This window comes from Coturnix japonica, chromosome 17 (genome assembly GCF_054131305.1).
Source record: "Coturnix japonica strain WE chromosome 17, WE-NBRP24, whole genome shotgun sequence".
Lineage (NCBI taxonomy): Eukaryota > Metazoa > Chordata > Aves > Galliformes > Phasianidae > Coturnix > Coturnix japonica.
The window spans coordinates 16,018,749-16,045,000 of NC_140679.1; the positions used below are offsets into that span (position 1 = coordinate 16,018,749).

General features: G+C 57.2%; 3 protein-coding genes across 6 annotated transcripts; 1 reads left to right on the plus strand and 2 right to left on the minus strand.

Annotated features, from left to right (window-relative positions):
- Positions 1 to 369: 369 nt before the first annotated feature.
- LOC146758141 (uncharacterized) lies at positions 370 to 1,869 on the minus strand. The gene is made up of 2 exons (XM_085518536.1): positions 1,630 to 1,869; positions 370 to 1,174 (listed from the first exon to the last, which is right to left on the minus strand). Exons 1-2 carry the CDS (start codon positions 1,781 to 1,783, stop codon positions 528 to 530), a joined length of 801 nt encoding a protein of 266 aa, XP_085374662.1. The 5' UTR covers positions 1,784 to 1,869; the 3' UTR covers positions 370 to 527.
- On the plus strand, positions 1,092 to 5,819 carry HPCA (hippocalcin). Of its 2 annotated transcripts, none has more exons than XM_032449036.2 (4): positions 1,092 to 1,301; positions 4,302 to 4,738; positions 5,028 to 5,133; positions 5,410 to 5,819. In XM_032449036.2, exons 1-4 carry the CDS (start codon positions 1,265 to 1,267, stop codon positions 5,505 to 5,507), a joined length of 678 nt encoding a protein of 225 aa, XP_032304927.2. In that variant the 5' UTR covers positions 1,092 to 1,264; the 3' UTR covers positions 5,508 to 5,819. The 2 variants fall into 2 exon arrangements, with proteins under 2 accessions (XP_032304927.2, XP_015739211.2); XM_015883725.3 differs by lacking the exon at positions 1,092 to 1,301 and adding an exon at positions 3,094 to 3,322.
- Positions 5,820 to 6,506: 687 nt separating this feature from the next.
- Positions 6,507 to 25,875, minus strand: RNF19B (ring finger protein 19B). 3 transcript variants are annotated; one of them, XM_015883553.3, is made up of 10 exons: positions 25,748 to 25,875; positions 13,957 to 14,630; positions 10,530 to 10,735; positions 9,755 to 9,899; positions 9,472 to 9,634; positions 9,023 to 9,137; positions 8,775 to 8,915; positions 8,215 to 8,422; positions 7,467 to 7,598; positions 6,507 to 7,273 (listed from the first exon to the last, which is right to left on the minus strand). In XM_015883553.3, exons 2-10 carry the CDS (start codon positions 14,547 to 14,549, stop codon positions 6,784 to 6,786), a joined length of 2,193 nt encoding a protein of 730 aa, XP_015739039.1. In that variant the 5' UTR covers positions 14,550 to 14,630; positions 25,748 to 25,875; the 3' UTR covers positions 6,507 to 6,783. The 3 variants fall into 3 exon arrangements, with proteins under 3 accessions (XP_015739039.1, XP_085374633.1, XP_085374634.1); XM_085518507.1 differs by lacking the exon at positions 25,748 to 25,875 and adding an exon at positions 15,100 to 15,343; XM_085518508.1 differs by lacking the exons at positions 6,507 to 7,273; positions 7,467 to 7,598; positions 8,215 to 8,422; ... (4 more) ...; positions 10,530 to 10,735; positions 25,748 to 25,875 and adding exons at positions 12,925 to 13,708; positions 15,100 to 15,360.
- Positions 25,876 to 26,252: the final 377 nt, after the last annotated feature.

The window sequence follows — 26,252 nt, forward strand, 5'->3', positions numbered from 1 at the left end:
GGTGGTGGTCTTCCAGGAGCATCCACTTGGTCCCTATGGTTATGCCAAGCATAATCCCTATGGGACTGAAAAGGAACAGCTCTATCTCCCTGCCCTGCACATGGTTAGCACTGCTTTCCCCTCCACATCCTCCTGCTGGAGCCGTCCCATCCCAGCAGTGAGCCCCAGCTGTTCCCCTCACCCAGCACAGCCCGGTTCCTGCAGGAGGGCTGTGATGAGTTCTGGTATTTTTCCAGAAGCTGAAGGCTGCTAATGCCACAGTCCCCTGTTTTTTCCTTCCCTCCCTTTCCAAATATAGGAACAACATTTGCTCCTTCCAACATCTGCCACCATTGGTGGGTTCCGCTGCTTTATCCCTTTGTCCCCCCTCCCCTCCCACCATCGGGGAGGAATTAGGGGTGCTCTGTCATGCTGCCATGGCTCTGTTTCCTCCTCAGCCTCCCCAGTCCCAGCGCTGCAACATTCAAATCACGCGACACTCATCATGTCTTCAGTGCAGCAATTAAGTCACAGCTCTAATTAAGCATTTAGGCACACAACGCACTCATGTCCCATCTCCATCCCCAGACGGACACCAGGGGATGTGGCCATCCCTGTTCTGCTCCATCTCGGGCCCACAGGAGCTGCAGGCTGCGGCGCTGCAGAGCGGAGGGGCATCGTCCATGGGGAGCTGCACGTCTCGGGGTGCACATCCCGGAGGATGCTGAGCATGGGGCAGCCCCCGCCTCCTGATGCTGCAGCCCGGCAAAGGGCTCAGCACATCGCCGGGGCTGGAGCTGCGCCCCGGGGCCACGCCGGGCACCGCCACGGGCCTTTGCTGCCACCTGCCGGTACCCGGTACCGGAACCGCCCCGCGCCCACACGTGACCGCCGGTTCTTAGCCACGGGGGAGGAGCCGGGGAACCGGCGGCTCGGAGGAGCGGGGCGTGAAATCCCCACCCGAACACACGGAGGTGCCACTCAGGACCCGGAGCTCCCGAGCCGCCCCGGAGCGGGGCGAGGAACCGCCAGAGGGAGCCCGAGGGACGCGAGGCGGTGGCACTGGTGGTACTGGTGGTACTGGTGGCACTGGTGGTTCTAGTGGTTCTGGTGGTTCTGGTTGTTCTGGTTGTTCTGGTGGTGGTCGTCGCGGTGTTGGTGGTACTGGTGGTTGAACACCTCCGTCCCGTGGGAGCTGTGGGGGGTTAAGGATGGATCCAAGCCCGCGCCCCTCTCGGTGCTCTCCCCTCACCCCGCTGGGTTGGCAGCTGCATCTGGCCCTGCCATGGCGTGTGCTGCAGCCCCCGAGCTGTCCAGGCCAGGTGAGTGCTGTGTGCTCTGGGACAGCACCAGGACAAGGGGATATGGGGATATGGGATGGGGACGTGGGGATATGGGGACATGGAGACATGGGATGAAGCCACTCTGTTATGAAACGTCCCTGCATCCCCATGGCTCTAAGTCAAGATTTAGTGAGCGAGCAGCTCCTGATCCAGATGAGATTGGGCATCACAAAGGGCTTTGTATTCCAGGAAGCCTATTAGAGATTTAAATTATACAAATGGGCTTTTTACCAAAGATCCTCATTATCTGGGCATTTGTATTTAATCCTCAGCTATCCCTGCAGCCCCAACCCCGCACTTTGCTCACCTTCACCGCGTCCTCCAGGGCTGAACAGGGTGTGGGGATACAGCCGAGCAATGATGGGGTCCTGCCTGCTCTTCCTCACAGCATCCCACAGGGCACACAGCAGGGACTGCTGGGGATGGAGGAATGGGGAATGGAGGGGAGGGGTTGGGACCATTGACCCCCAGCCCAGGGACCTTGTACACTGCAGAGGGTCTGATGGTACAGCGTGGTCCTACCCGCACCCCGCATTATCCTCTCCCTCCTGTGATCCATTTCAGTGTGGGGGATTAGGTGGTTTTAGGGCCGGGTTTGAGTCAAATGGGATGCTTTCAAATCATCCTGCATCAGTTGTGCCCTCTGTCACTCATTCAGAGGGGGATTAAAATAGATATGAAGATTATTGGAGGGGAAAAGGCACCCCCACCTGCAGGGAGCTGCCAGCAGCACCCAGCACACAGGGAGCCTTTACATCCCACAGCCATATTTCCCCATCTTCCTCACCTTTCTGCTCACACCAAAGCCCCATTTCCAGTCCTATCTTTTAGTCCCTTCCTTTCACCTTTCTTGCATGTCCTGCTGCTTTCACCACCATTTCCTTGTTACCAGCCCAGGCTGATCCCACAGACCCCTTGAGCTCAGTGCTCACAGCTATTAAAAAGGAGAGAAAAACACTAAGAAACCAACTTTGCTTTTATTATCAGCAATTGCTTCTTCCTGCAAGGTCCCCGCGTGGTGGCAGATGCGTCCCACTGCAGGGAAGTGGAGCCCCAACTCCCCCCTGGCCCCTTCCCCATACCCCCAAAACAGAGTCAGGGCTGTGGGTTTAATCACTTTATGCATATTTATTTGTGTAATTCAGAGACGGGTTCCTCTTCCTCCCATCTGCCCTTACCATCTGCTCCCAACGGTGTTTCGGAACAATCCCAGGCTTTGCCAATTGATGGAGCAGTGCAGGAAGGCAGGAAAACCCGTGGGGATGTCGCTCCATCTGGGCAGCAGCTGGCTCTGTGGGTGCCTTTTCCTGGTGTAGGGGTGGCTGCTGGAGGCCACTTTGCTCTATCTTCTGAGTGGTGACCCCTGACACGTGCCTGGATCCCAACCCAGAAGTTCCCTTTTTAACCCCAGAGCACCTGGCTGGGCACCTCTTGGGCCAGCAGGGTGGTGGGAGCTGCCCTTGGCCTCCAATTCCTCCATCTCTTTGGGGTTCTGGAGCTGCAGCTCCTTCTGAGGGGATTGGGGGGGTTGGCAGATGTGCTGGGAGGGGTGATGGAGAGAGTGGTGCCCCAAAGAGAGGGCTGTGCAACCCCATCCCATCCACCAAGGAGTAGAATTGCACCCTGAGTGACAGCTGAGTGGGGTTTTTTTTCCAAAAACGCCCTTGAAAACCTCCCCAGGACCACATTAAAGTGCCCACCTGGGGCTGCAGGCACCTGAGCCACTGATGGGCTCCCAGCACCAGCCCAGCCCAGTGCCAGCCCTCGCAAGAGCAGCCCAAAGCTGTGGCTTCGGCAGTGCCTGAGGGGGGTGCGGGGCTTCGAGGCGGGTGGGGCAGCCCGGGCCGGGCGGGGGCTGACTGCAGCCGGTGCCCGTCGTGCCCCCCCCGCGCCCCCCCTGGTGCCGGTGCCGCCCCGTAGCCCCGCGCTGCGGCGGGCACAGCCGGAGGGCGCTCCCCGTTGGCGCACAGAGGCGGCATTGGAGGCTCTTCCCCGGGCAGGTAGGGGGCGGCGGGACCGGGGGAAACCGGGGGGAGATGGGGGGAACGGGGACAGCATCAGCCTCAGCCCTGCGGGTGCGTCCCTCTTTGCCGGCGGCTGCAGAGCCCCCGCCCCGGGGCTTTCCCGGTCCGCCCGTACCCCGCGGCACCTTCCTGCGGGTGTCCCCCGGTGCGTCCCACCGCGGGGGCACCATCCCTTGGAGGGGGGGTCCCTGTAGTCCCCTCCCTGGGGGGAGTTCCCTGTGGATCCCTCCTGCCCCAGATGTATCTTCCCTGGGGGTCCCCTCCGTCCTTCTCCCCAGCTGTGCCCATTTTCAGAGACTCTCTGCACAAAGCTCTGATGCTGAGCTGCAACGTTGCACAGTAGAGGAGATGGAGAGGGGCTGGGGGTCCCGTAGTCCTTGGAGGGAGTCCCTATGGGGCTCTTTTTGTCACAGGGAATCCTGTGCACCTTTATCTCAATGGAAGGGGGTTGGGGCAGTGGTACTCTGGGCACTGCAGACACCCCCGCCCCTCCCAGCCCTCACTGGGGTCCCCACTGGGCACTCTGGTGCAGGGAGGGGGCTATGGCTGAAAGGGGGCACTGTGGCCCCCGGCTCTCCCCGGAGCTGCAGAGCTGTCCGGAGGCACCAAACACAAACGGAGACAGTGGAGGCACCAAAAATAACCCCCCCCCTGAGGGAGCTGACCCAGATCCATTCAGATCTGCACCGGAGCCCTTCACCGGGCTGAATCCCCTCCTCAGCTCTGCTCTGCCTTCCTGATGCCACCTATATATCACCCAGTATATTATGCAAATGACCCATAAGGGCGTATTACCCAAAGGGCGGGGGCTGGCGCTGCGTTGCGTTGTCCCTGGGGCTGCCACCAGAGGCTCAGAGGGGACAGCGGGATGGAGGGATCAGCAGCGGTTCACACCTCCGTGTGGGCGCCTGGGGGCTGCCAGGGAGCGCTGCCCCATCCCTCCCCATTTCTGTAGCACTCAGGGACCCGAGCAGGGCCAGGCGCTCTTCCCTTGGGGTCGGCGTGCCCAGCAGCATGGGGAAGCAGAACAGCAAACTGCGCCCCGAGATGCTCCAGGACCTGCGGGAAAACACCGAGTTCTCCGACCTGGAGCTGCAGGGCTGGTATAAAGGCTTCCTGAAGGACTGTCCCTCGGGCATCCTCAACGTGGAGGAGTTCAAGAAGATCTACGCCAACTTCTTCCCATATGGTGATGCCTCCAAGTTTGCTGAGCACGTCTTCCGCACCTTCGACACCAACGGCGACGGCACCATCGACTTCCGAGAGTTCATCATTGCACTGAGCGTCACCTCCCGCGGGAAGCTGGAGCAGAAGCTCATGTGGGCCTTCAGCATGTACGACCTGGATGGCAACGGCTACATCAGCAGGGAGGAGATGCTGGAGATCGTGCAGGTACGTGGTGCCCTCCGTGGTCCTGGGGGCTGTGGTGGCCTTTCCTGTGCATCCCCTTTGCCCAGAGCCCAGCCTGGTGGCAGCAGTGTCAGAGAAGGAGCGATGAGGCTGATTTGGTGACATCTCACCGGGCACTGCAGGAGCAGCTCCCATCCACCTCCTGCAAGGTGGCTGCTGCCCTATCTGGGACCGGCCCTGGCAAAGGGAGCCCTCTGTCCCCATCCTCGGGTCGGTGGCAGTGAGCTCTGTCCCCATCAGCCTTGTCCCCATCCCTGCGTCCTTTTCCCAGGCCATCTACAAAATGGTCTCCTCCGTCATGAATATGCCAGAAGATGAATCGACTCCGGAGAAAAGAACGGAAAAAATCTTCCGACAGATGGATACTAATAATGATGGTAAATGAGAGGGGAAGGAGGGGATTAAGGGAAAGGTCTCATGGTTAAATCCGGGGGTCTTAGAGGGAGCTGTGTGCTCACTGATTAAATGCTGCGCGGTCGGGGGGAGCCCTGGCAGTGAGGGGCTCGGGGTGCACACAGTGCTGCTGGTCACACATGGGGGCTCACCCCGGGCAGCTGGTGGGTTGGGGGTGTCCCCAGGAGGTCTCCGGTCCCCGTGGCCCCGTGTTCCTGGGTGGGGTGGAAGCTGCTGCACTGAGCTGTGTCTCCCCGCAGGCAAACTGTCTCTGGAGGAGTTCATCAAAGGTGCCAAGAGCGATCCATCCATCGTGCGCCTGCTGCAGTGTGACCCCAGCGGTGCCGGGCAGCTCTGAGCCCCACCACGGTCCCCACAGCCCCCACCGCCCCCTCCTGCCACCACTACTCGTCCCTGCTGTCCCCACCTCCATGTCCCCATGGGCAGAGCACCAGGGGTGTGGTGCAGCATGGCAGAGCCACTGCTGCTCCTCTGATTGGCACAGGGACACGGCCAAGGGGATGAACACAGCCCCCCCAGCACCCCCCAGCATGCAGACACTGCCACACCAGCCCCCTCCCCACAGCCAGAGCATACATGGGTCCATGGGAAGGGGCTGTGCTTTCAGTCTTTTAATACCTGCAAAATAAAGTGTGTGTCAGTGCAGTCAGCAGCGGGGAAAGGCTTTCCTATAAGCTCCGAATCCAACCTCCCTTGCAGCAGTACCAGGGCAACAGTGATGGGCTCACATCCTGGGCAGCAGTGAGCAGCATCCAGTGCTTAGTGCTGCCCCATGGCTGCGCCGTGCTGGGGGGTGGGCACTGGGATGGGGATGGGTCCTGTGGGAGGGGGCTGCAAGGAGACCTGGGGATGGAGAGCTTTGGGTGGACAAACCCTGCCCCCACCCAGCAGGGGGACACAGAGCAGGATGGCCAACATGACACATAGAGCTGCAGGTGGGAGCAGAGGAGCACTGAGAGGTGAGGGCAGAACACTGCAGGGAGCAGAGCATGGGGCCATGGGTGAGGGCTCTGCTGATGAAGGTGAGGAGCCCAATGATGAGGAAGATGAAGACCCGTTGGTTGCTGCTGGGATCACGGTGGTCTGGGGAGGAGAGGGGCTGAACACTGCAGCTGGATAATGCCGGGTGATGGGGACAGCCCCGGGGATGTGCCACCCTGGATGGACGAGGCAGTGCAGGGGCAGCCTGGTGTGCAAACTGCTGCCCCTCGAGGAGGTGATACAGGCTGAACCTGTATCTCCAGAACCAGGCTTTCTGCCCAACCTGTGGTGGTGCTTACAGGCACCCAAAGGCACCACAGGGTGGACTGCACAAAGGATGGGCTGGATGCGAGGCGAAGGACAACCAGAGTCTTTATTCAAATGGTCCTTCGGACGATGGCAGACGTACAGACACACGTACATATTTACACTCGTACACACCTCACAGAGCCTGAACCAATAAATTAAAACAAAAAGAGGGCGGGGGTTGGGGGGGCATTTTCCGTTTTCTTTTTTTGTTGTGTAAGAAACAGCAGCTCCCCGAGGCGAGGGGGGGGCTGTGAGAAGCCACAGACACAGCCCTGCCCCAGCAGATGCAATGACAGCAGTGTGCTTTAGGGCACGAGGGCACCTCACACCCGGGCTTCGATGCACTCCAGCGTGACCATCTCGTCCAGCCTGCAGCCCTCGGCGTGGGCACAGTGGCTCAGGTGGGCACTTGGGCTCTCAGCACCTCTGGCACTGGGGGTCTGCGGGCAGGGGGCCGCGCTGTGGGAGCGGGGGGAGCCGCACTCGTCCGAGGTGAGGTCGGGCACGTCGTCTGACTGGCTGTCTGAGCTCTCCAGGTCGCTCCGTATGCTCTCAGGCTGTGCCAGGGTGATGTCCCAGGTTTTGCTGGCAACGCAGTCCTTTTGCTCACAGCTTTGGTGTTTGCACGTCTGCTCCTGCTCACCGTCCTCCTCTTCCTCATCCTCCTCCCCGTCCTCCTCCTCCTCCTCTTCCTCATTCTCTGCCATTTGGGTGTGGACGTGCAGTGAGTCCTCTGTGCTGCTGCCGCTGGCCAGCTGGTAGTGGCTCGGTTTGGCCTCGATGTCCACCTGGATCTCCATGTTATTGCACTCCCTGCAGAAACAAGCACCCCTGCATCACTTCTGCTGCAGCCCAGGGCATCCACGGGCACCGCAGCGCAGGAGGTTTGTGCTTCCATTCCAGTGCCGGCACAGCACCAATGCAGCCAGCAGCCACCAGGGAGCAGCCTGCTGCACCCCACCACCCCCTGCAGAGCAGACATTTCCAGGACACCCACAGCACACACCTGTCCTGCGGGTTGTAGGAGCTGATGATGGAACCGGCCATGGCCCGTGTGCTGGCGTTGTCACTGATGGCCCCCAGGCTGACAGAGTCCTTGGGGAAAATCTCCTTCTGGACGTCTGCCTGCACCTCCAGCCTGCGGGAAGGGAGAGGGTTGCTCAGAAATGCCTCAGGTGGTCCCCAGGGGGCACCAAACATTCTCTGTGTGCCATGAGGTGGATGATGTGGGCGCCCCAACCCTGGAGGTGTTCAAGGCCAGGTTGGATGGAGCCCTGCGCAGTCTGAGCTGCTGGGGGGCACCCAGCCCACAGTGGTGGTTGGAGCTGGATGGTCTTTAAGGTCCTCTCCAACCCAAACCATTCTATGTTTCTGTGACAGGTCAGCAAAGGGCTCAGTGCTGGCCCAGGTTGGCATAGCGGTGTTCAACACCGATGGATCCCCCCGTTTAGTTTAATTTTTGGCTCCATTTACTGAAATCCATTTAGTTTCCCATGGCAAAGTTGAAGCAGTGTTTGTATCCATGACTCATGTAATTCCTGAGAAGAACAGCTTTCCACAGAAGCAGCACTGAGCCATGGCTCTATCTTGGCTGCCATATCAACACATCTCCAATTACTCAGCAGTCAAGCTGAGAAGTAAACCATCATGTAAAACCGTGGTGTAACCTCCCAACTTGGAAAGCAGAACCCCACATAAAGCTGCTCAGCCAGCACAGCCCTGGGAACTCCAGCCCCTTCTCCTGCCCCATTCACCTGCTGTATTTCCCTTTGCCTCCTGAGAGCACACCGCCGCTCAACGTGCCGCCCGACAGCGCTGCAAAGCTGGCTGTCTCACTGTAGTTGCTCTGCATCACACTGAGCCCATCCGTGGGGCTCCCACTGGTGCTCAGCACACTGGTCAGCCCCTCGATGCTGCTTTCGCCAATGCTGGGGTTCTTCAGGGCTCGCCAGGCATCAGCCACTGTGGGGAGGAACAGCAGGGAGTCAGGGAAATTCTTCACTCAGAGGACAACAAGGCATTGGTGGAGCCCAGAGCTGTGGGTGCCCCATCCCCGGAGGTGCCCAAGGCTACAGATGGGCCCTGGGCAGCCTGAGCTGGGGGCAGCCAGCCCAGGGCGGGGGTTGGGACTGGATGATCTTTAAGGTCCCTTCCAACCCAAGCCATGCTATGATTCTATAATTCTATCTCCTCCTAGCTAAACCGAAGTAGGCTGATGTTCAGATCTGGGAGTTATCCAGTCCCCCCTCACCTCAATACAAGAGTCAGTGAGAGGGTCCCGCTTTGCCCCTTCCCCTCCCCCTTGTCACACTACCTGTGATTGGTCCATCATCTTCATCAAACTCGATCTTCACGCCCTTCCCATTGGCAGTGCTGACCCCGCAGCCCCCACCACGGCACAGCGAGATGGGCACGACACCGTAGACATAAGCCAGCATGATGGGGACCCCGATACCTGCAGAGTGAAGAGGAGCTGAAGGCTGAGCTCTGCTGGGCAGACTCTCTGGGTTGCGACTTCCAGCCATGCTCATGCAAGAAGGGAACCATGCAGTGCCCACCTACCTACACTGACAGCAGCGATGACTGGAGAGGCAATGACAGACAAGGTGACCCCTCCAGTAATGGCCAAATTCCTCTTGTGCTTGGAGGTTTTCTTCCCTTCATATCTGCTGTGGATCTGAGGGAAGGACAGGCACCAGGTGAGAATGCAGACACCAGGAGACACTATGAGCCCCCGCCATGGGGTGTGCCAAAAGGGTTCCTCCTCCCAGCCTGGGGTGGGGCACAGTGTGACATCTCAGGGGATTCAGCCATCAGCCGCTGCCTCCTCTCCCCACACAAAGCCCAGGAGATAAGACAGGGCTCAGAAAAGATAACTGAATTTGGGTTCTATGAAGAGACCCACCCTCCCCAAGAGCCCTAATTGCTGCTCAGATGCCTTGAGCACAGAACATGGAGAACGCCCCGAGCTCGGATCCCTCTGCTCCCACCGCTTGCTTTGCCATCCTTACCTTTCTCCCAACATAGACAGGGATGCCAATGACCATGGCAGGAATGGCAATGCCAGCAATGAGGGAGATGCCCACAGGAGCGCCGATCAGCGTGCCCAGCTGCCAGAGAATCTTCTTCTTGCGACTCCATGGCTTTTTGCCCCAAAATGTACAGCCAGAGGGGCTTAATGGAAGGAAGAAAACACATTAAAACTTGAGCGATCCCTGAGAAACCCTAAGCCAACTCCCACAGAAACAGACCCAAAGCTCAAGGAGTGAGTGGACAACACTGAAGGCAAAGCACCTGAGGTAATGCAGGTCGGAGATCTCCTTCATGCACAGCCAGCAGAACTCGCAGCCGCACACGGCGCATGTCATGTGGTTGCAGCTCCCATCGTTCATCTTGATGATGTACGCGCTGCAGCGCGGGCACGGCTTGATGTCGTCCGCTGCAGGGGAAGGAGGCCATGGAGCAGTGTGAGCACGGGGGGTTTCCTTGTAACACATGGAGCCTTTGCTTTCAGATCAACTTTGGTAGCACTGAGGGTGGGGATGGTACAACCAGTTGGTTGTGTCCTTGGTTTCTCTTTACACTGAGAAGGTAACAGTGATGAGACAGCGCCCGCCAAAGCGATCTGCCTGGACACAAAGGTCTGAAAGCAACAGCCCCTATAACAGCTCTCTCTGGCCTTGCATGGGATGTGCTTCAGAGCACGCTTCAGTGCTGGGAACAAGTCATACCTGCTCTGTGCTAGCCAGGACAACAGGGTAGGTCAGAGCCATTATTAAATTGCTCCACAAAGGTGATTCATGGGCCAAGAGCAGCAGAGCAACTGGAGCAGCAAGGCATGGAGGCCCCTGCCCTGGCCTTTGGGAGCAGCTGGAGGGGCTGGGGCTGCAGCTTCCTTCCCATATCACTGTGCTCATGGCTGTTGCATTTGAGCAAATCCTCGCTTGCTGCAGCCTAGGATTGTGCTGCTCTGCTCCTGTTGCTGTGCTTTCCATCACATTACAGCCCCACAGGAGCTCCCTACCCCCACCTCACAGCCCAGAGTGACCCCAGATACATGAACCCCTACCTGGCCCAGACTCCTGCCCGTAGCTGAGCCCCGACGTGTGCTTGGTGCGCACCCGGAGCGTCTGCGCTCGCTGCTGCCGGGCCATGTCGCACGTCTGGTTGGGGTGCCATATCTGCTTGCAGTGGTAGCAGAACTCTGTCTGGCAGCCATCCCGCTCACAGGTCAGCTTGGGGCAGCTGGCGCAGCCGTAGGCAATAACCGCATAGCTGGGGAGGAAGGTGTGGACAGTCAGAGAACAGCAGAGCTGCCCAGCACAGCCCTGAGACCATCGGTGCTGCCCGGGTTCTGCAGGGCTCTCACTGCAGGTGCTGCACCACCCTGTGCTCCTGACACGCTCTTGCTCTCCAGTCCTGCGCCTCGCACTGCAGAGCCTGAAATTAAGAGCTGCTAATTGGGTTACTTGAGGCAACTTCCTTCACACAGACAGCTTGCAATATTGAGTCCTCTCCTCAGTGAGCACTGGCAGCTCTCACTGTCGATTCCCCCGATCGATGCTCACCCTGCCTGTCCTCTCTGCTGCTCTGGGCTCTGATGCTCCTCTCTGCAGCTCAGCAGCTGTAGGACAGCAGGGAGTGAGGGTGGGTACGGCCTGGAGGGCTGAAGTTGTGCCAGGAGCAGTTCTAGGACTGCACAGACAATAATGATCCTGCTTCTGGATTAAGCCCAAACTGGTGTAAAACCAACAGAATGGGGGCAGGCAGGGAGATGGAGCATCAGCCCCTTCCAACAGCACCACAACATTCCTCCAACAAGGCTGCACATAGATCACTGCGTGGAGCTGACCTCCACCCTATGGGATGTGGGCTTCCAGCACTGGGTGCCAACCATCCTCAGCATTTTGGTCAGAGGAGAACAGCTCCCGTTTAGGGTTTTATATTTAGAACTCGTACAGCTCAAGTTTTGTTGCTTCTTTTCAGAGGCTGCAGCGTGAGAACCACCGAATGTGTCATACCACAATGATTCACATCCCGTGGGAGTTGGAGCAACTTCTTCATGCTGGGGTACGATAGAATTGCCAGAGCAACAACACTGCTGGGCAGAGCGCGGGGCTGGAGGCTGGTGGGCTTTGCATCAGCCCAGCCTGGGGGAGGTGGGATGGGGGCAGTGTGGGGTGCTGACCCTGAGCCCTCCCGTGTGGCTTTGGGGAGAATCCCACCGAGCATCCTCACTGTGCCACCGCCAACAGACACTGCCCTGTGACACGGAGCAGCCCACAATACATGGAGCAACTTCATGCTCTGGGCTGACTCCTCATAAGAGATTTAGGGTTTTTCTATGTACTCCCACAAGAAATGAAAATCCTCCGTGTTTACATTTCATTCCTGGAACTGAAATAACAAACAGCAAGAACAAGCCCACAAGCCTGAAACCTACATAGCTTTCTCTATGAGAGAAAGGAAGAATGGCTCCAAAGTCAAGGTCAGTGAGAAAGGAGCTCCCACGCAGGATGCGGCGCTGACACATCCATCCCACCTGACCTGCCTTGTTAAATGGACGCTTTCTGGCTCAGGGGAACCTGACACCCAGTGCCCTTCTGAGACCCCAGCAGCCAGGGCTGCCCTGTCGGTCACAGCCACACTCTGCTCCCAGGGAACCCGAGTCCCGCAGCATCCTCAGCCCATTCACATTGCTCAGCCCACGCAGCTCAGTGGGCTTAAAGGTTCTGTTGTTCTCCACTGCCGCCCGATTGTAGCAGGGAGGGGGGAAACGCTGCAAATATAGAAAATTATGTGTATTGTGACTGATGGTGCATCCATTGCCCAGCATTTCCATGGCAACACGCTCGGTGTTGTGTCGGCTCCCCTCCTCCTGCTCAGCACAGCTCTTCCGTTTACGAAAGACTGCAGTAGGTGTGCAGGCACAGGATGCTGCGGGCACAGGGATGGCAGCTCCCACTGCCCACAGCGCAGCTCGGCAGCGGGCAGCAGCGTCCTGCCCAGCAGTGCTGTGTGCCCACGTTGCTGCTGGGGACGGGTGCAGTGCCAGCACTACGGTGGGAAAGCCCACAGTAAATAATTCATAGCCCGGCTCTGACATAAGCACGATGGAAGGCACTGGGTGGGACACACGAATCCAGTGATTAAACCCTCCTGCTGCCGGAGGCTGATTCCAGCAGCCTTTGTCCAAGTGCAGAGGGCACAGCCGGGTGGTTTGCAGGATGCCCAGCACTGCTCCCCTCACTAATGGGCTCCTGGGTTGAGCTGAATGACACCCATCTGCCCCAGCCCACAGCCAGGCTGTTCCTGGGCCCTCTCACAGAGCTGACACCACTCTGGGCTGGATCCTTCCAAGCACAGAGCAGACAAATGTCACACAAAGAGCTGAACTCAGGAGCTGGGTTTGCTCCATCACTGCGAGGTGGGACACTCGTGGTGCTCAGCCTGCACAGCCCACCCTGCCCCGGCACCACCAAACACTCAGCACCTGGGATTCCTGCACATCCCAGCACAGCTGCTCTTTGAAGAAACAAGCTCAGAGCCCTGCAATGGCCTGGGACAGACCAACTGGTTTGCACGGGACTGGACGGCGATGACAGCGCAGTGATTAAATCTTCACAGCCCTCCCACCACTTTCCATCCCCGCTGCCGGGTCAGACTTTCCTTTCATGCAGCACCGCCCGGGGCTGCACCTCTCCCCATTTCGGCTGAACTTTGCAGCTCTGCTCTGAGTTCCCTGAACAAAGGCCTTTCCTGGGCAGCTTTGCCTTAAGCGTAAATAGAAACCCGACAGAGTTTGTTCAAAGGAAAAGAGAAGAGAAAATGAAAGCGGCGCAGCGATAAGTGCAGTCACCCAGTCTGGGCGGGCTGACTTCTGGACAGACAGATATTTCCTCACTTGGGCAACGGATAATGAGTCAACATCACTGCTCTGTGCCATGCAGTCATCCTTGCTGGGAAACAGGGACCGTTCACAGCTTCTTCCTCCCCAGGAAGGCGCACAGTGCCCTGAGCTGCTGCGATACACGCGGCGGGGAAACTCCGTGCTTCCCATTTGTGCAGAAAACGAAAGCTTTCTTTTAAATGAAGGAAACTGCATCTCAGTTAAAGCCCCTCCACGTCCCACGGCGAGGATCCCCACTAGTCTGCATTTCCACAGTCCCCAAGGCCAAATCCTGGTGTTGAGCACGGTGTGATGTCTTGGTACCCCAGGTCTATCGGCTCCTCTGCACAGGCTGCTGCCTGACACGCAAAGAGAGCCCGCAATGAGGGCTTCCCACAGCACAGCACGGGGCAGAGCTGCCCGGGGAGCCGGCACCCAACCAGGGCAGCAGGTCCCATTAGTGCAGGTTGTATTGGGGCCTCAGGATGGGAAGGGACAGGGGACCCTCCCCGAGCCGTGGCGGCGGCAGCCCCTATAGGAACAGGGGCCCCGTTCCGAGCTGTCCCGGCCGCCCCCCCCGGAGGCGGCGCCCCCTCCCCGCACTCACCCGCAGTCGGGCGCCGGGCACCAGCGGCAGTCGGGATCGGCGGCGAGGCAGCGGCGCAGCATGAACTCCTCGTACTTGGCCACGAGGTGCGGGGAGTCGCGGAGCAGCCGGCGGATGTCGGCGGGGTTGAGGCGCTCGCTGCACTCGGGGCAGCAGATGTTGACGCGGGACTCGGTGATCTCGATCCGCAGGTATTGCCGCAGACAGGCCCCGCACGACCGGTGCGGGCACGACAGCAGGCGCGGCGCGTTCTCGGCCGGCTGCCGCACGAGGCACAGCGGACACTCCAGCTCCTCCTCGCCGCTCCCCTCCGCCGACACCGGCACCGGCACCGGAGCTTCTTCGGGGGGCGGCGGCGGAGGAGGGGGCGGCGGAGGGGGCGGAGGGGCCGGAGGAGCGGCGGGGGGCGGCGGCGGGTCGGCGGGCGGCGGGTCGGCTTTAGCGCGGCGGCGGCCGCCAGCGGCGGAGGCGGCGGCGGCGGAGAAGACGCTCTGGAAGGACAGACGGCGGCGGCGACCGGGCTTCGGGCACTTGGCGGCGGCCGAGTGGATGGACGAGGAGCGCGGCGACTCGGAGTCCCGCTCGGAGCCCATGGCGGCGGTTGCCGGGCGACGGTATCAACGAGCGGCCAACGATCCGGGAGCGGCGGGAGCCGGACGGTGCGTCCCGACGGGCTGCAACGACAGCGGCACCGGAACGTGAGCGAGACACGCCCCGCCCGCCCCGCACCGCCCCCCGCCCGCACCGCCCAGCACGGGGCGAAGCCGCCGCCGCCGCCATTTTAGTTGCGGGCAGCGCGGGGCGGGGGGCGGTTGCGGAGCCCCTCGGGGTGCGGGATGGTCCCCGACGTTACCGGCACCGCGGCCCGATGCCCGCCCTGCAGCGCCGGCTGTGCGGTCCGGATGGGGCATCTCGGACCGCGGGGCTGCCCGGGCGGGCGGCGAGGCTGCGCCGTGTGGGTGGGGGTTAGAGTTAGGGTTATGGTTAGGGTTAGGGGTCCGTAGAAGGGGTCGGTGCGCACAGAGACCCCCCCGAGCCCTCCCTCCCGCCGGGGCTGTCCCTGTGCCGCCCTGCGCCGGGGCCGGGGATGCTCCAACCCCCCCAGGGCTCCCTGCACACACAGAGCTGCAGACCCCCCCTCACCTCCACGGGCCGGTAACCCCACGGCAGGAGCTGCCCCTTGTGCCGGGGACGTGAGGCCGGAATCGTTCCCCTCGGCAGAGCCCATCGCTCGCAGTTGTCACCGGGCTCCCTCCCTGCTGCATCGGCCCCTTCCATCGCCTGGCAGCAGAACAAGGCTGAGCGAGCCCAGCTCGCGCTGCTGGAAGCACCTGGGCTTTGGCAGAGCACGAGGCTGCCTGTGCTGCAGAGATAACAACGATGCTTCTCTGCTTGATAGAAGGATGAATGTTGGCACAGAGGGACTAAATCACCTGCGTGAGCTCACGTGTGAAGCTTCCTTCCCTCCTGCTGCCCCTGCAGCTCTCCATCACTTTCTGTGATGTTTCTGTTAGTTCTGTGCCTGCCGTACACCTTCCCTTGTAGTTCTGCCTGCTGCATCCAAGTCATTCCCCATTGCTGTCTGTCAGCCCTCCCTCACCTCATTCCAGCCACAATCCATGTGCCTTTGGCCCAGCTGAAAAGCTTTGGACCACGTTTGGGACTGGCCTCAGAGTGCTAAACTCTGCTAAATGGGGATCAAGAACTCTGTTACTAGCAAGATCATTTAGGAAGAGAGCCGAGCAGTTCTTCTCCAATTGAGGCTGTGATATCGCAGGGGTGTCTGGGAAGCGTTTTGCCCCAGAGCAGTGTGAGTTACTGAGCTTCCCTGCTGTGCTGCCAGCTCCTGTTACCACCCTGTGTGGAGGGGTGGCGATGCTGTGATCTGATGCAGGGCCCTGATGTGTGAAAGGATCCTCTCCCCTTTCACTGGTGGGAAAGGCCAGAGAAGGAGGAGTGTTACAGCGGTGTAAATCCAGATGATGAAATCAGCTCAGTTCCGAGCTAGGGCATGAGATGCTTTCAAATGGCTGTCACCACCCATCTGCGGCTCAGACTGTCTTGGTATGACGATTTCACTTGAAAAAATCACACTCCTGACCAAAATAGAGAACCTGGGCAGGGCCTGTGTGTGGGATGGGGCTCCCAGGCAGCGCTGACAGCTCAGCCCTGCGTCCGCTGCAGCACAAGAGCAGACTGTAACTAATTGTGGGAAGGTTTCATCTCTAAAGCTCATGTGAGGCGGGCCTGAATTACCAGTAATGCAGCCACAGAGAGCAGAACCATCTGGAGTCCCTGGGAAAGGCAGCAGCTCGTGATGTGCTGACAGGGCAGAAATGATTCCTCATTCCCTTATACGAAGTACTGTGGGACTGGGAGGTGGAGGGGGAGATCCGAGGGGCTCACGCTGACTTCGGCATCATCCTCTGCCTCCCCTGCTCCTGTGCTGTGCAGCTCTTTTGCCAGTCCTTGCACGGCTGTGGATGTGGGCTTCTAACTGCCACTGTCTGGGGGCACCATCTGCCTGAAAACAAGTCCTGTGTGTGGCTGAGATGCTTCAGCGTGGAGTTTCCAAAGCCCTGGCCAGGAGCACGTTCCTCGGGAGGGGGCAGTTTGAAGCCGGTAGTTTGTTTTGATTCAAACTGAGATTTAAATCTCAGAGCACATGGAGGAGGGCTGCTGGGAGAGATGGGAACAGCACCGGATTGGGAGGGAGGTGAGATGAGCTGTGAGCTGCGGGGAGGCATCAGCCTGACTGCTTAACTTGGGACATTTTCAAATATAAACAAACAACAACAAAGGGAGAGAATTCAAACGCTTCAGTGAACGAATCCCGGCTCTGATAGGCAAATTTGTTCTTGCTTACGCTGGCAGAAAGCTGGAATGCTGCTGACTTCCAACCCTGCTACTTCAGAGCAGGATTTGTCACGGGCAGCTTTTACAGCTGCCTGAAATGCTGTATCCCCCAGGGAGGCTTCCAGTATCAGCACAGGGAGCGCCGCATCTCAGCACTGGCTGCAGCCAACGAGTGCTGCACTGCCCAGCTGGGGCTATGGGCTGAGCTGCATCCAGCCCATCTCAGGGGCACAGAGCTGCCTTCCAGGGAACTGCATCGGCCGCCCACAGCCTGAAAACCCCTACAGAGAAAAGTGGCTGCTCTGACACAGGCCTCGGGGAGGAAGAACCCCGGTGATGTAATGAAAACTCCCCTCTGTAATTCAGAGAGTGAAAGCAGAGACTGGCTGCCGAGAAGGGCTTGTGAAACTGCTCTCAGACTGGGAGTATTTGCATGGAGGGCACGGGGTGTGCTGTGGCTGGGAATGTTACTGCAGTGGGGCCCTGGCTGACGAGCATCAGCTCGGTTTTGCTGCTGGGGAAACAGAAACTCCTGCTTCTACCACGTCTCCTTCGCCTGCCCCCACCCCCTTTCCTGGTTACTCAGATATCTGGGGAATAACTGCCTGGGGAATAACTGCCTGTGGCTCCTGTCACTGTTCTGCAGGACACACCGAGTTCAATCTGCCTGGAACCTCCAGGTCGTTTTGGCACTGATGTGTGAGTCCCTCCCTGCAGCAGAGTTCTCTGGAAGTACACGAGGCTTCTCAGAGTTTCTCCCCCTTTCCCCAAATGAACACGCAGTTATTTGTGGGTCACCGGCTACATTTCAGAGCAGATGGAGTTCAGAGGAAATCCAGCTCATGTTGCTGCCTTCCAAAATGGCCACGTGTGGGATGAGATGGGAAAGGAGGGGAGTGGCTTTCCACCAGGAGCTTGAACTGGGGAGTTCTTCCTCGTTGCTGAACAGGAAAACTCTGGAATGACTCAGCTCTGGTTTCTGGGCAGGCTGAGACCTTTGGCCCTGCTTCAGTGGCACAGCCAGGGCTCCTAAAGGGTTCTAGGAGCACTGAGGTACATCAATACAAATGAACCTGAGAGGCTGCCATAGGCTCAGCACCAAGTAAAAGCTGTGAGGGAGTTGGACCATGCAGCTCAAAGGGAGTTTAAAGCTCAGTGGTGACCCCGTCCTGGCTCCCTGTGCCATTGCTCCAGCAGCATGTGAGCATCCCATATTCCTCTGCTATGAGTCCCAGCTCTGCATTGTGCAGCGCAGGACTGGCTGCTGTGAGTTGTGGAAGGTTCTCACTCTGAGAGCTTTGAGATCTGCAATGGGGGATGCTTTGTGTACATGAGGTAACAGCTGCGTATCCAAGAGCTGAAGTTCACTGGGGTCACTTTCTGTGCAGCCCTGGGGAGCCACTGGTTTGTAATGGCAGTGCACTCTGATCATTTCTCAGATGGAGATGCCATTAACAGACGTTTATTTCTCTCTGGGGAAAACAACAGTGGCTGGGGAGGGCTCTCCCCAGTGTTGCCACTGCACACACTGTCTGGACTGATCTCGTTAGTTCATGTTCTGTTTGCCTCCTGTGGTCCCATGAGACGTGCTCAGGAAACAAAGAGATGGTTCTGCTTGATTCCCTTGTTCTCTGCAGGACTGACAAGGACTGACATTCTTTTAAATGAAGAGCAAAAGACAGGAGAGGGGAGCCTTGAGCTCAGGAATTCAAGGCTCTTTCAATAGGATTCTGCTTTGCTGTATGGTTACACCCCCTCTCCCCTCCATCTCCTCATCCTACTCCGCTCTCCTGTAACACCCACACATACTGCACGACAATCTTCCACTCCCTGCTGTGACTTTCCATGGAAGATGCTATCATGTGAGATCCCAGGAGGGAGTTGCCACATGGAACACTGTGAAAGCATCGCACAGCTCTGGCAGAACAGGATTGCAGACAGAGGAACGCTGTGCTCCCCCTCCTCGGAGTCCTGAATGCTTATGAGAAGAGGTGGGGGGTGCAGGGAATCATCCTGCCAGCTTGGGAGCCACCTACACACGTGGCAAGTCTTGTCAGCAGCCAATAGAAGAGGTGGAAGGTGGGGGGATCTGAGGGGGAACAACCTGGAGGGTCAGTGCCCGCGTGGCTCAGCATCCTGCCTGCCCAGGTCTCAGCCAAATGGGCCACAGGCCCGACCCTGCTGCAGATACACACACACCAAAAGGAGAACCCGAGCAAGGACGTAGAGATAAATGTCTGCTTCAGTAATGACGTAAAGGTACGGAGCGTTAAGCAACTGCTTATAATAGTAATCTGATATGCTTCTCACCTCTACAAAAGCATTTCCTTTTCTTATAAAAGCACAGGCTGTTCTGATTTGCTTATATATCTGCTGTCCTGCACACCCTCTGTACAGTTTGGTGATAGAAGTGACAATGATCACTGCTCTCAATTCACTCTCCCTGGTGACCTGCTGTCCCTAATGATACGGGATTTATAACTGGGAAGGTTTAGGCAGCAGGGTGCTGCCATCAGTGCTGGTCTGATCCCTTCGATACAAGGAAGCAGCCAGACTCCCTCCTCACCCGAGCTGTTAAACAGACAATTACGTGTTTGGTGTTGGCATAAACACAGGCAAATTAGTCAGTGGAGAAAACCCCAGTGCCTGTGACAGCTGGTTGTGGTTAGGAGACAGTGGGGGTGACAAACACCTCTGGCCGCGGGTGGCAGCCACCTGTCAGTGACACTTGGGGAGAGCAAGAGACACAGCGGGGCTGGAGTCCTCGGGATCCCCTCCTTGTGATGGCAGCGATGTTTTGGGGAGCTCAGCATCTTGCAGGGTTTGAGCAGACCTGGCCACAGCTGACATAGCGAAGTTCAGGGTGAAACCTTCAGTAGAACCATTGTGGGGAAATGGGGACGGGTTTGTTTTGCCCTCAGACAGCAGATGCAGAGAAGTGACGGTGCTGGCACAGAGCTTGTCTTCTGCAATGAGCACAGAGTGAGGCACTGGCCTGATTTCCAGGAAAGGAGAACAGTGTGTCACATAGAAAGCACTGAAAAGACCTGAGGCTTCTGCCTCGGCTTTCTGTCTCACTCCTGCAGACACGGGGTGCTCGGGAGTTCAAAAGGCTGAGCTGGAGACTGTCCCCCAGGTGGCACAGGGCAGGAAGCTGCGGCTCACTCCTGCAGAGTGGCTGTTGGTGCACAGACTGCAGCTGGTGTCCCTGTCTCTGCTGGGGACGCCTGCATGGCTCAGCATCTTTCTCTTTACAGAGCTGACCTTTGCAGTAGTAGTGTGGGACCTGGGGCTGGACAGAAGAGCTTGGTACGAGGCATTAGTGCCCCAGAAGAGATGCTGTGCTGGCAGCGCTTTGGCAGCATCTTAAAACCTCACAGCATCTGACATCCTTTCCAGCTCGTGCACCTTACAAACAGGTAGGGTTGGGCACGCTGTGTTTCCTCCACCCAACCCACCCATTTCCTATCTTCTGCAGGCATGACAGTTAGTGAGTTAATCCTGCAGGCCATAAACTAAGCTGTATTAGCAGACACCATCTGTCCTTTTTCATTTGCTGATGCACGACCTATTTTGCTGTGTAGTGGAGCAGGCGCTGCAGTTTCAGGGCTTGCATGTTACAGTATCCATGCTGCCTGGGTATAATCCAGAGCTTTCAGTGACCTTCTAATGGGAGAAGACCCCAGTGAATTGAGTGCCAGGGACCTGCTGCCATGGCCAGGTGGTGGCTGGGGTTTGTCTTGGAGCTGCTTGGCTTCAAAGGACTTTTAGGCCTGATGCCATGAAGCACCAGTTGACATCTGGGAAGAGAAAAGCCTTAGGGAAACTTCCAACACAACTCCTATCAGCACGACCAGTCCTTATCTGGAGCCCCTTCAGCATTGCCATGTCTCACTGCTCTGTCTGAGGTAACGTTCTCAAACCATTTGCCACCTCCAGAAGTGTCACACTGTAGAGCTTATTTTCAAACTTCATGGGAACAGGCCCTGTGCTCTGCTCCATACTCCAGGCTGTGCTATGCTGGCCTTGGGTAATGCCTTTGCTTTGCAGAAGCTGAGCAATGACAATCACAAGAGGATGGGGAAGGACAGGAAGAAAATTCTTCCCTGGTTTCTCTATGGGGATAATATCACCTAATTTCACATCTCAGAATGATGTGATGACCCTTATCTGGGTACAGAAGTACAGATGTTATTAAAGGTTATAAAACCACCAGGATATTTCCAAGCCAATTCTCGTACTCAGAAATTCTCAGAGCGGTTCCAAAGGTTTTTCTCTTCCTGAATGAAGCAGAATTTCCTTCTGAATTCACCAACTTTTCATTTCAGTCAACACCAGAGGCAGAAATTTTCCCTGAGATGTGAGGAGAGGAGGAAGAAACAGCCCTTGTGGTCAGCCCTGGAAAGGGGCAGTTCCTGCTGAGAACTGGCTGGGGAATGTTCCCATTTTCATAACCAGCAACAGCTGTGAAAAGGGGAAAGGAGTCGATTCTGGTCCCTCTGGCTGCCAGGATGGGGAGAGCAGCGTGGTGCTCCCAGACCGCTGGCCCAGCAGCAAGGAAAATGCGTGTGATTTTCCAGAGGGCTGAGCCAGCACTAACCAGGTGGGAAATGTAGGAGCTCCTCACTGAAAACTGGCTCAGTCAGAATTCTCTTGTCTCAGATATGATCTTTCCTCAGCCTGGTTTGGCTGCTTTATAGCCTGGCTCAGACTGGAACTGCTCTCCCAGCAGTCCTGTGTACCATCATACTATGGCCCTGGAGCATATGGAACAAGATGGACAGGGGAGAGGGAAGCTATAGCAGTGTAGGGGATATGCAAAGTCACAGCCTGAAACAGTAACGGAGCACCAGGTGGGAAAGCAGGGCCAAGGTCCATGACTGTTACATTTGAGCAAGTCCTCCCTTGCTGCAGCCCAGGACTTCACTGCTGTGCTTTCCATTATGTTATGTTGTTACAAGCAGGAACAAGGAATGAGCATCCCCTTTTCCAGGGCTGTCATGGAACAGCGGGTAGGGTTTGTTCTACTGGGGTTTACCACTGAGCCACCTCTTCCTTCTCCTGGTCTGATGCCACAACCACAAGCCCATTCCCTCTAACTTCTCTTCAAGCAGAGCCCACATGTAATGTAGCCATGAAATTCCTCTTTTCCCCCTCTCTGTTCCTGGCCCTATTTCTCTGCTACCATGAGAAGCCCTCTTCCCTCTCCAGGGCTGATCTCATCTGTGGGTTGCTATACCTAGTGTTTAAGCAAACTAGCTTTCTGCCCCACTCCCCCCGGATTCACAGCCCAGCACCCAGGGGTGCTGCCCAGTCCCAACATGTAGGAACAGTGCTCTCAGCACGGGATGAGCACCAAAACTGCAGCTGGAGAACCTGGCAGTGGACAGGGAGCAAAACCCTGTCTCTGGGCTATGGACCAAGAATGCCTCTTTCCCATCTGAGAAGCCAAGGCTTCGAGCCCTGCCAAACCCCAGTGTTTGTTCCTGCATTTGGCATGCGAGAGATGGCAACAAAGGCATACGTGAGGCAGAAAGAAGAGTTCCAGTGAAGAGGGGAAGTGGGATTCTCTTGGGTCTTTGTGACCTCGTTTGGTTTGGAAATAGTGGAGGCATGTGGAGATGCTAACAGTGCACAGTAAGGGTGTTTCTGTTGTCCCAGTGGCAGAACAAACTGTGGTCACCTTCAGTCAGTGGAAACTGCAGCTCAGAACTACTGTCCAGCCATTCAGGGCCTGGGATGGAGCCAGTGGAAATCCAGCTCCAGGGTCTTTGAGTGTTTGCAAGGAAATGTTATTCACAGCCATGTGGCCTTGCTATGGACACCTTGTCTTGCAGCCCTGGTCCTGCCCTGCACTGGGCCTGCTGTATGACACGAAGCTTTTCTTCTCCTGGCAGCAGCGGAGCCAAGTTCTCCTGGAGCCTGTGGGCTGGGATTTGTATCAGCAATGTGCATGGCCACACGAATCCCATTGACTCTGTCCTCATCACCTTTCTTGGAGAAGCAAGCAGAGAAAATGAGCTCTTGGAGCAGAACCAAGAGAGGGGCTGAGACTGACAGGAATCAGACGACCTCGGTGGTTTCTCTGTGTGCTTCCAGCCTTTCCCAGGTAGATTGAAAAAACAAGGAAAAAAGCTGCTGGCAGTAACTAAAAAAGGAGCAGAGTCCTGTGTAAGTTCAGGAGGGTACATCTTGGTTCCCTCCCAGAGATGAGAGTTAAGGCCAGGTTTATAAGATGTTAGAAATGCTGCTTTAGCCAAAGGGATAATATTTCCAGTAAGAAACAGGGAACTATTGATTACTCAAGTAACCTCAGCTATTAAACAAACGGCAGCCTCAGCAGAGGGAAATTCCACCCCAGGTTTAGGGAGATGACAGAGGGGACCCCAGGGCAGCACTGGGAACACACCGACCTGCTCTCCTGGGTGCACAACTGCCCTCCTGGTGCTTGCAGGCACTGGGTAAGGGTGAAGGCAAACACAGGGCAGGCATCTGTGTGTGCTCCTGCCAAAGGAGCAGGAAAACATTCTCTGCAGTGGAGTCATGGCCAAGAGAGACTGGAACAGGAAGGATTAGTACGTCCAACAGGACCTGGCTCAGCTCCTGGGGCCGTCTCTGGACCCTGGCACAAGGGCAGCTTCTCCCAGTGCCCCAGCCCTCTGCAGAGTCTTGCAGGTCCACAGCCCTGTTTTCTCACAGGGACATTTGTTTTGGGCTGGGTGCTCACAGCCAGCAGAGCACAAGCTCCCAGTGCATCCACCTATTGCATTCTAGGGGGGTGGAAAAGTCTGCCCTTCTGCCTCCCTTACAAAGGGCACAAGAAGTGCCACAAATAGGTCTTGTGCCTATTGCCCTCACAGCAGGGGACAAACCCCCACATAATAGAGAACAGCTGTGGGAGAGACATCGCATGGAGGCTCTCAGAGCACACTGGAGACACTCAGCTGCTTCAGCTGATGTGCAGATGCCGGGCTGTGTAATATTCATATGATCATCCCCTTTGCAGTGTAAGCAAGTTATTGAGTGAGCAGGAGGAACAGTGGGGAAGGTCAAGGACTTGGAGGGTAGACTGGGGTGTTCTGCTTGCAGGTCGTTCTGCTGCCGTTCCCCCACTGTGTTTTGGATATCTATGAAAAAATCAAGATGAAGCACAACCTAGAAGCAGCCCTGGCTGTGTTTGCAGTTCTGCATGGCCAGCAGATACCTCAGGGACTGGAGCTGCAGGAAAGCAGAGTTAACCCTTCCCAAGCTGCAACCAGGACAGGCAGAGTCTCATTTGGGAATGCTTGGGGCCACCCGGAGCCGGCTCCCTCCTACCCCAGCTGCCCTGTGCAGCACTGGAAGCTGGCAGGAGCTGCTGCCAGAGCCTCTCCTCCCCTCCCTGCCCACGACAGACGTATGCAGCACAGCTGACTGTGCAGCCACCTGGGTGACAGCCCTGCCACCTCTCCTCACTCTGCTAAAAGCCTCTGTGTGTGGGGCACAGCACAGCACTGCTGCAGAAATCCCACACAGCAGCACAAGCTGTTGCTTTTTGCAGCGTTACCATAAAATAAGCAGCAGTTTGGCCAACTTGGGCCACTCCCAAATGCTTCATACAGACCCAGCATCTGTGTGGGGGAAGGTGGTGCATCTTGCAACAACAGCCTTCCCTAATGAAGGCGTATTTATGCTCCCTTTTACAATTCTGCTTTCTCACGTACACTCAGACATCCCAGACTGCGTTTCTCCATGGCCCCACTGCTCTCCCCAGCTCCTTAAATGACGAGTCTTGTTGTGATACCACAAACATAGGAAGCATGGAACTTTTCTCAGTGAAATGGCTGTGATGGGCATTGGCTCCTCCCGGATCTCTGATGTGAAAAAAACAGCCAACAAAATGACAAAAGTTGCCTCATCTCCACTTGAAGTTCTGCTCTGTGCCTCTCCTCCCCACTGGTCTGCGATACCTGCAGGGGGCTGCCAGCAATGGGCTTTAAGCCTAGAAGTTCTTTGCTTAGTCAGATACACACTGTGGGTCTTGATGGGCAAAGATGTGCCCAGCCCATCCTCTATGTTGGTGTGGAGTCCACACACCCCTCTGCTACAGAATCAGAGCTGCTGCAACATCAGCTTTTCCGGGCATTAACAAACAAGCCAAGCTTTTGGAGTAGGAACAGATGAAATTCCCCTGGGCCAATCGAATGCGTAGGTACCACTAGGATGCTGCAGGGCACAGAGGTGACCGTCACCCCTCGTTCCCTCTGCTAACAGATTGGATCCCCTTATGCAATGGTTACGCTAAAAGACAACATGACATGCAAAGCATTTCAAGGGCTTTGGTTTTTGCCTCCAAGGTCTGCGGATTCCCAGGATCCACATCCAGAGAACTCCCAGCAATAAACGTGTACCAGGCTGCCTTTCCTGGAACAACTGCTTCCTGCATGGGCTGGGTAAGTCCTGAGACTGCTTGAGTCATGTAGCTTAGGATACCCATCCCAAATGCTCACTGCTGGGCTTGGCTCCAACGCACAAGCTCTGCTTACAGCCTCCTATTAGATTGATGCAGCTCAGGTAGACTGGGTCTCCAAACTTCTCATTTCTTCAAAGGTTTGTACTATAATCCAAAGAGGGAACTCCACTCCCCTCCTTCAGAAGGATTAGAGCTGCTGCACAGTCCTGGAGCTTTAGGTATGCCCGGCCTTTCCCAGCAGGGAGTGACACACTGATATCCTGGGGGAGATGCATTTGCAGCTTTGCACCAGGCAGTCAGGCTCTGACCGGGTCCCTAAAAGCCTAGTCCTGCTGTGCCAGGTTGTCAGAGCATTGTATAATGCTGCTGCTGCCCAGGAACACCCTCCACATCAGCATGTTAGTCAGAAGGATGCCAAAGCAGGTTCTGAGCCTGCAGCCGCTCGTAGAACCCCCCCTACCCTGCTCCCCTGGGGTCTCTTACCTTGCCCGGAGCCCACTTGGATGCAGCTCTGTTCCCTCTGCAGCCTCCCTTGCTCTCCCTTCCCCACACCGCCTCCCCGCGTGATGTCAGCACGGTCCTGCCTCCGCAGCCGCCCAGCGCTCCCTGCCAGCCTCGGTTTTACTGCTTCCCTCCCAACTGTTTCCACGGCAACATGAAGGGAATCCCATCCTCCGGTCCTCCACCTCTCAGGGCCTCGCCTGGTATCACCCACTGCAGCTCTTGCTAAGGAGCCATAGAGGAGACAGCAGGGAACAGCAGCACGCAGGGGCAAACAGCAGCAGCATGGCCCAGGGGGAAGGCACAGCATTCCCAGGGGAAGGGAAAGCAGAGCAGAGCTGCAGTGAGGGTGGCAGGCTCAGATGAAATACAGTCACCTCCACAGCTGTCACCGTAGGTGCCTCCACATGGCACTGCACCAGCACTGTGCTCTTCCCACCTTCCCCATGCATTGCCAGTTCTTTGTTCCTCAGTCCCACGTGCTCTT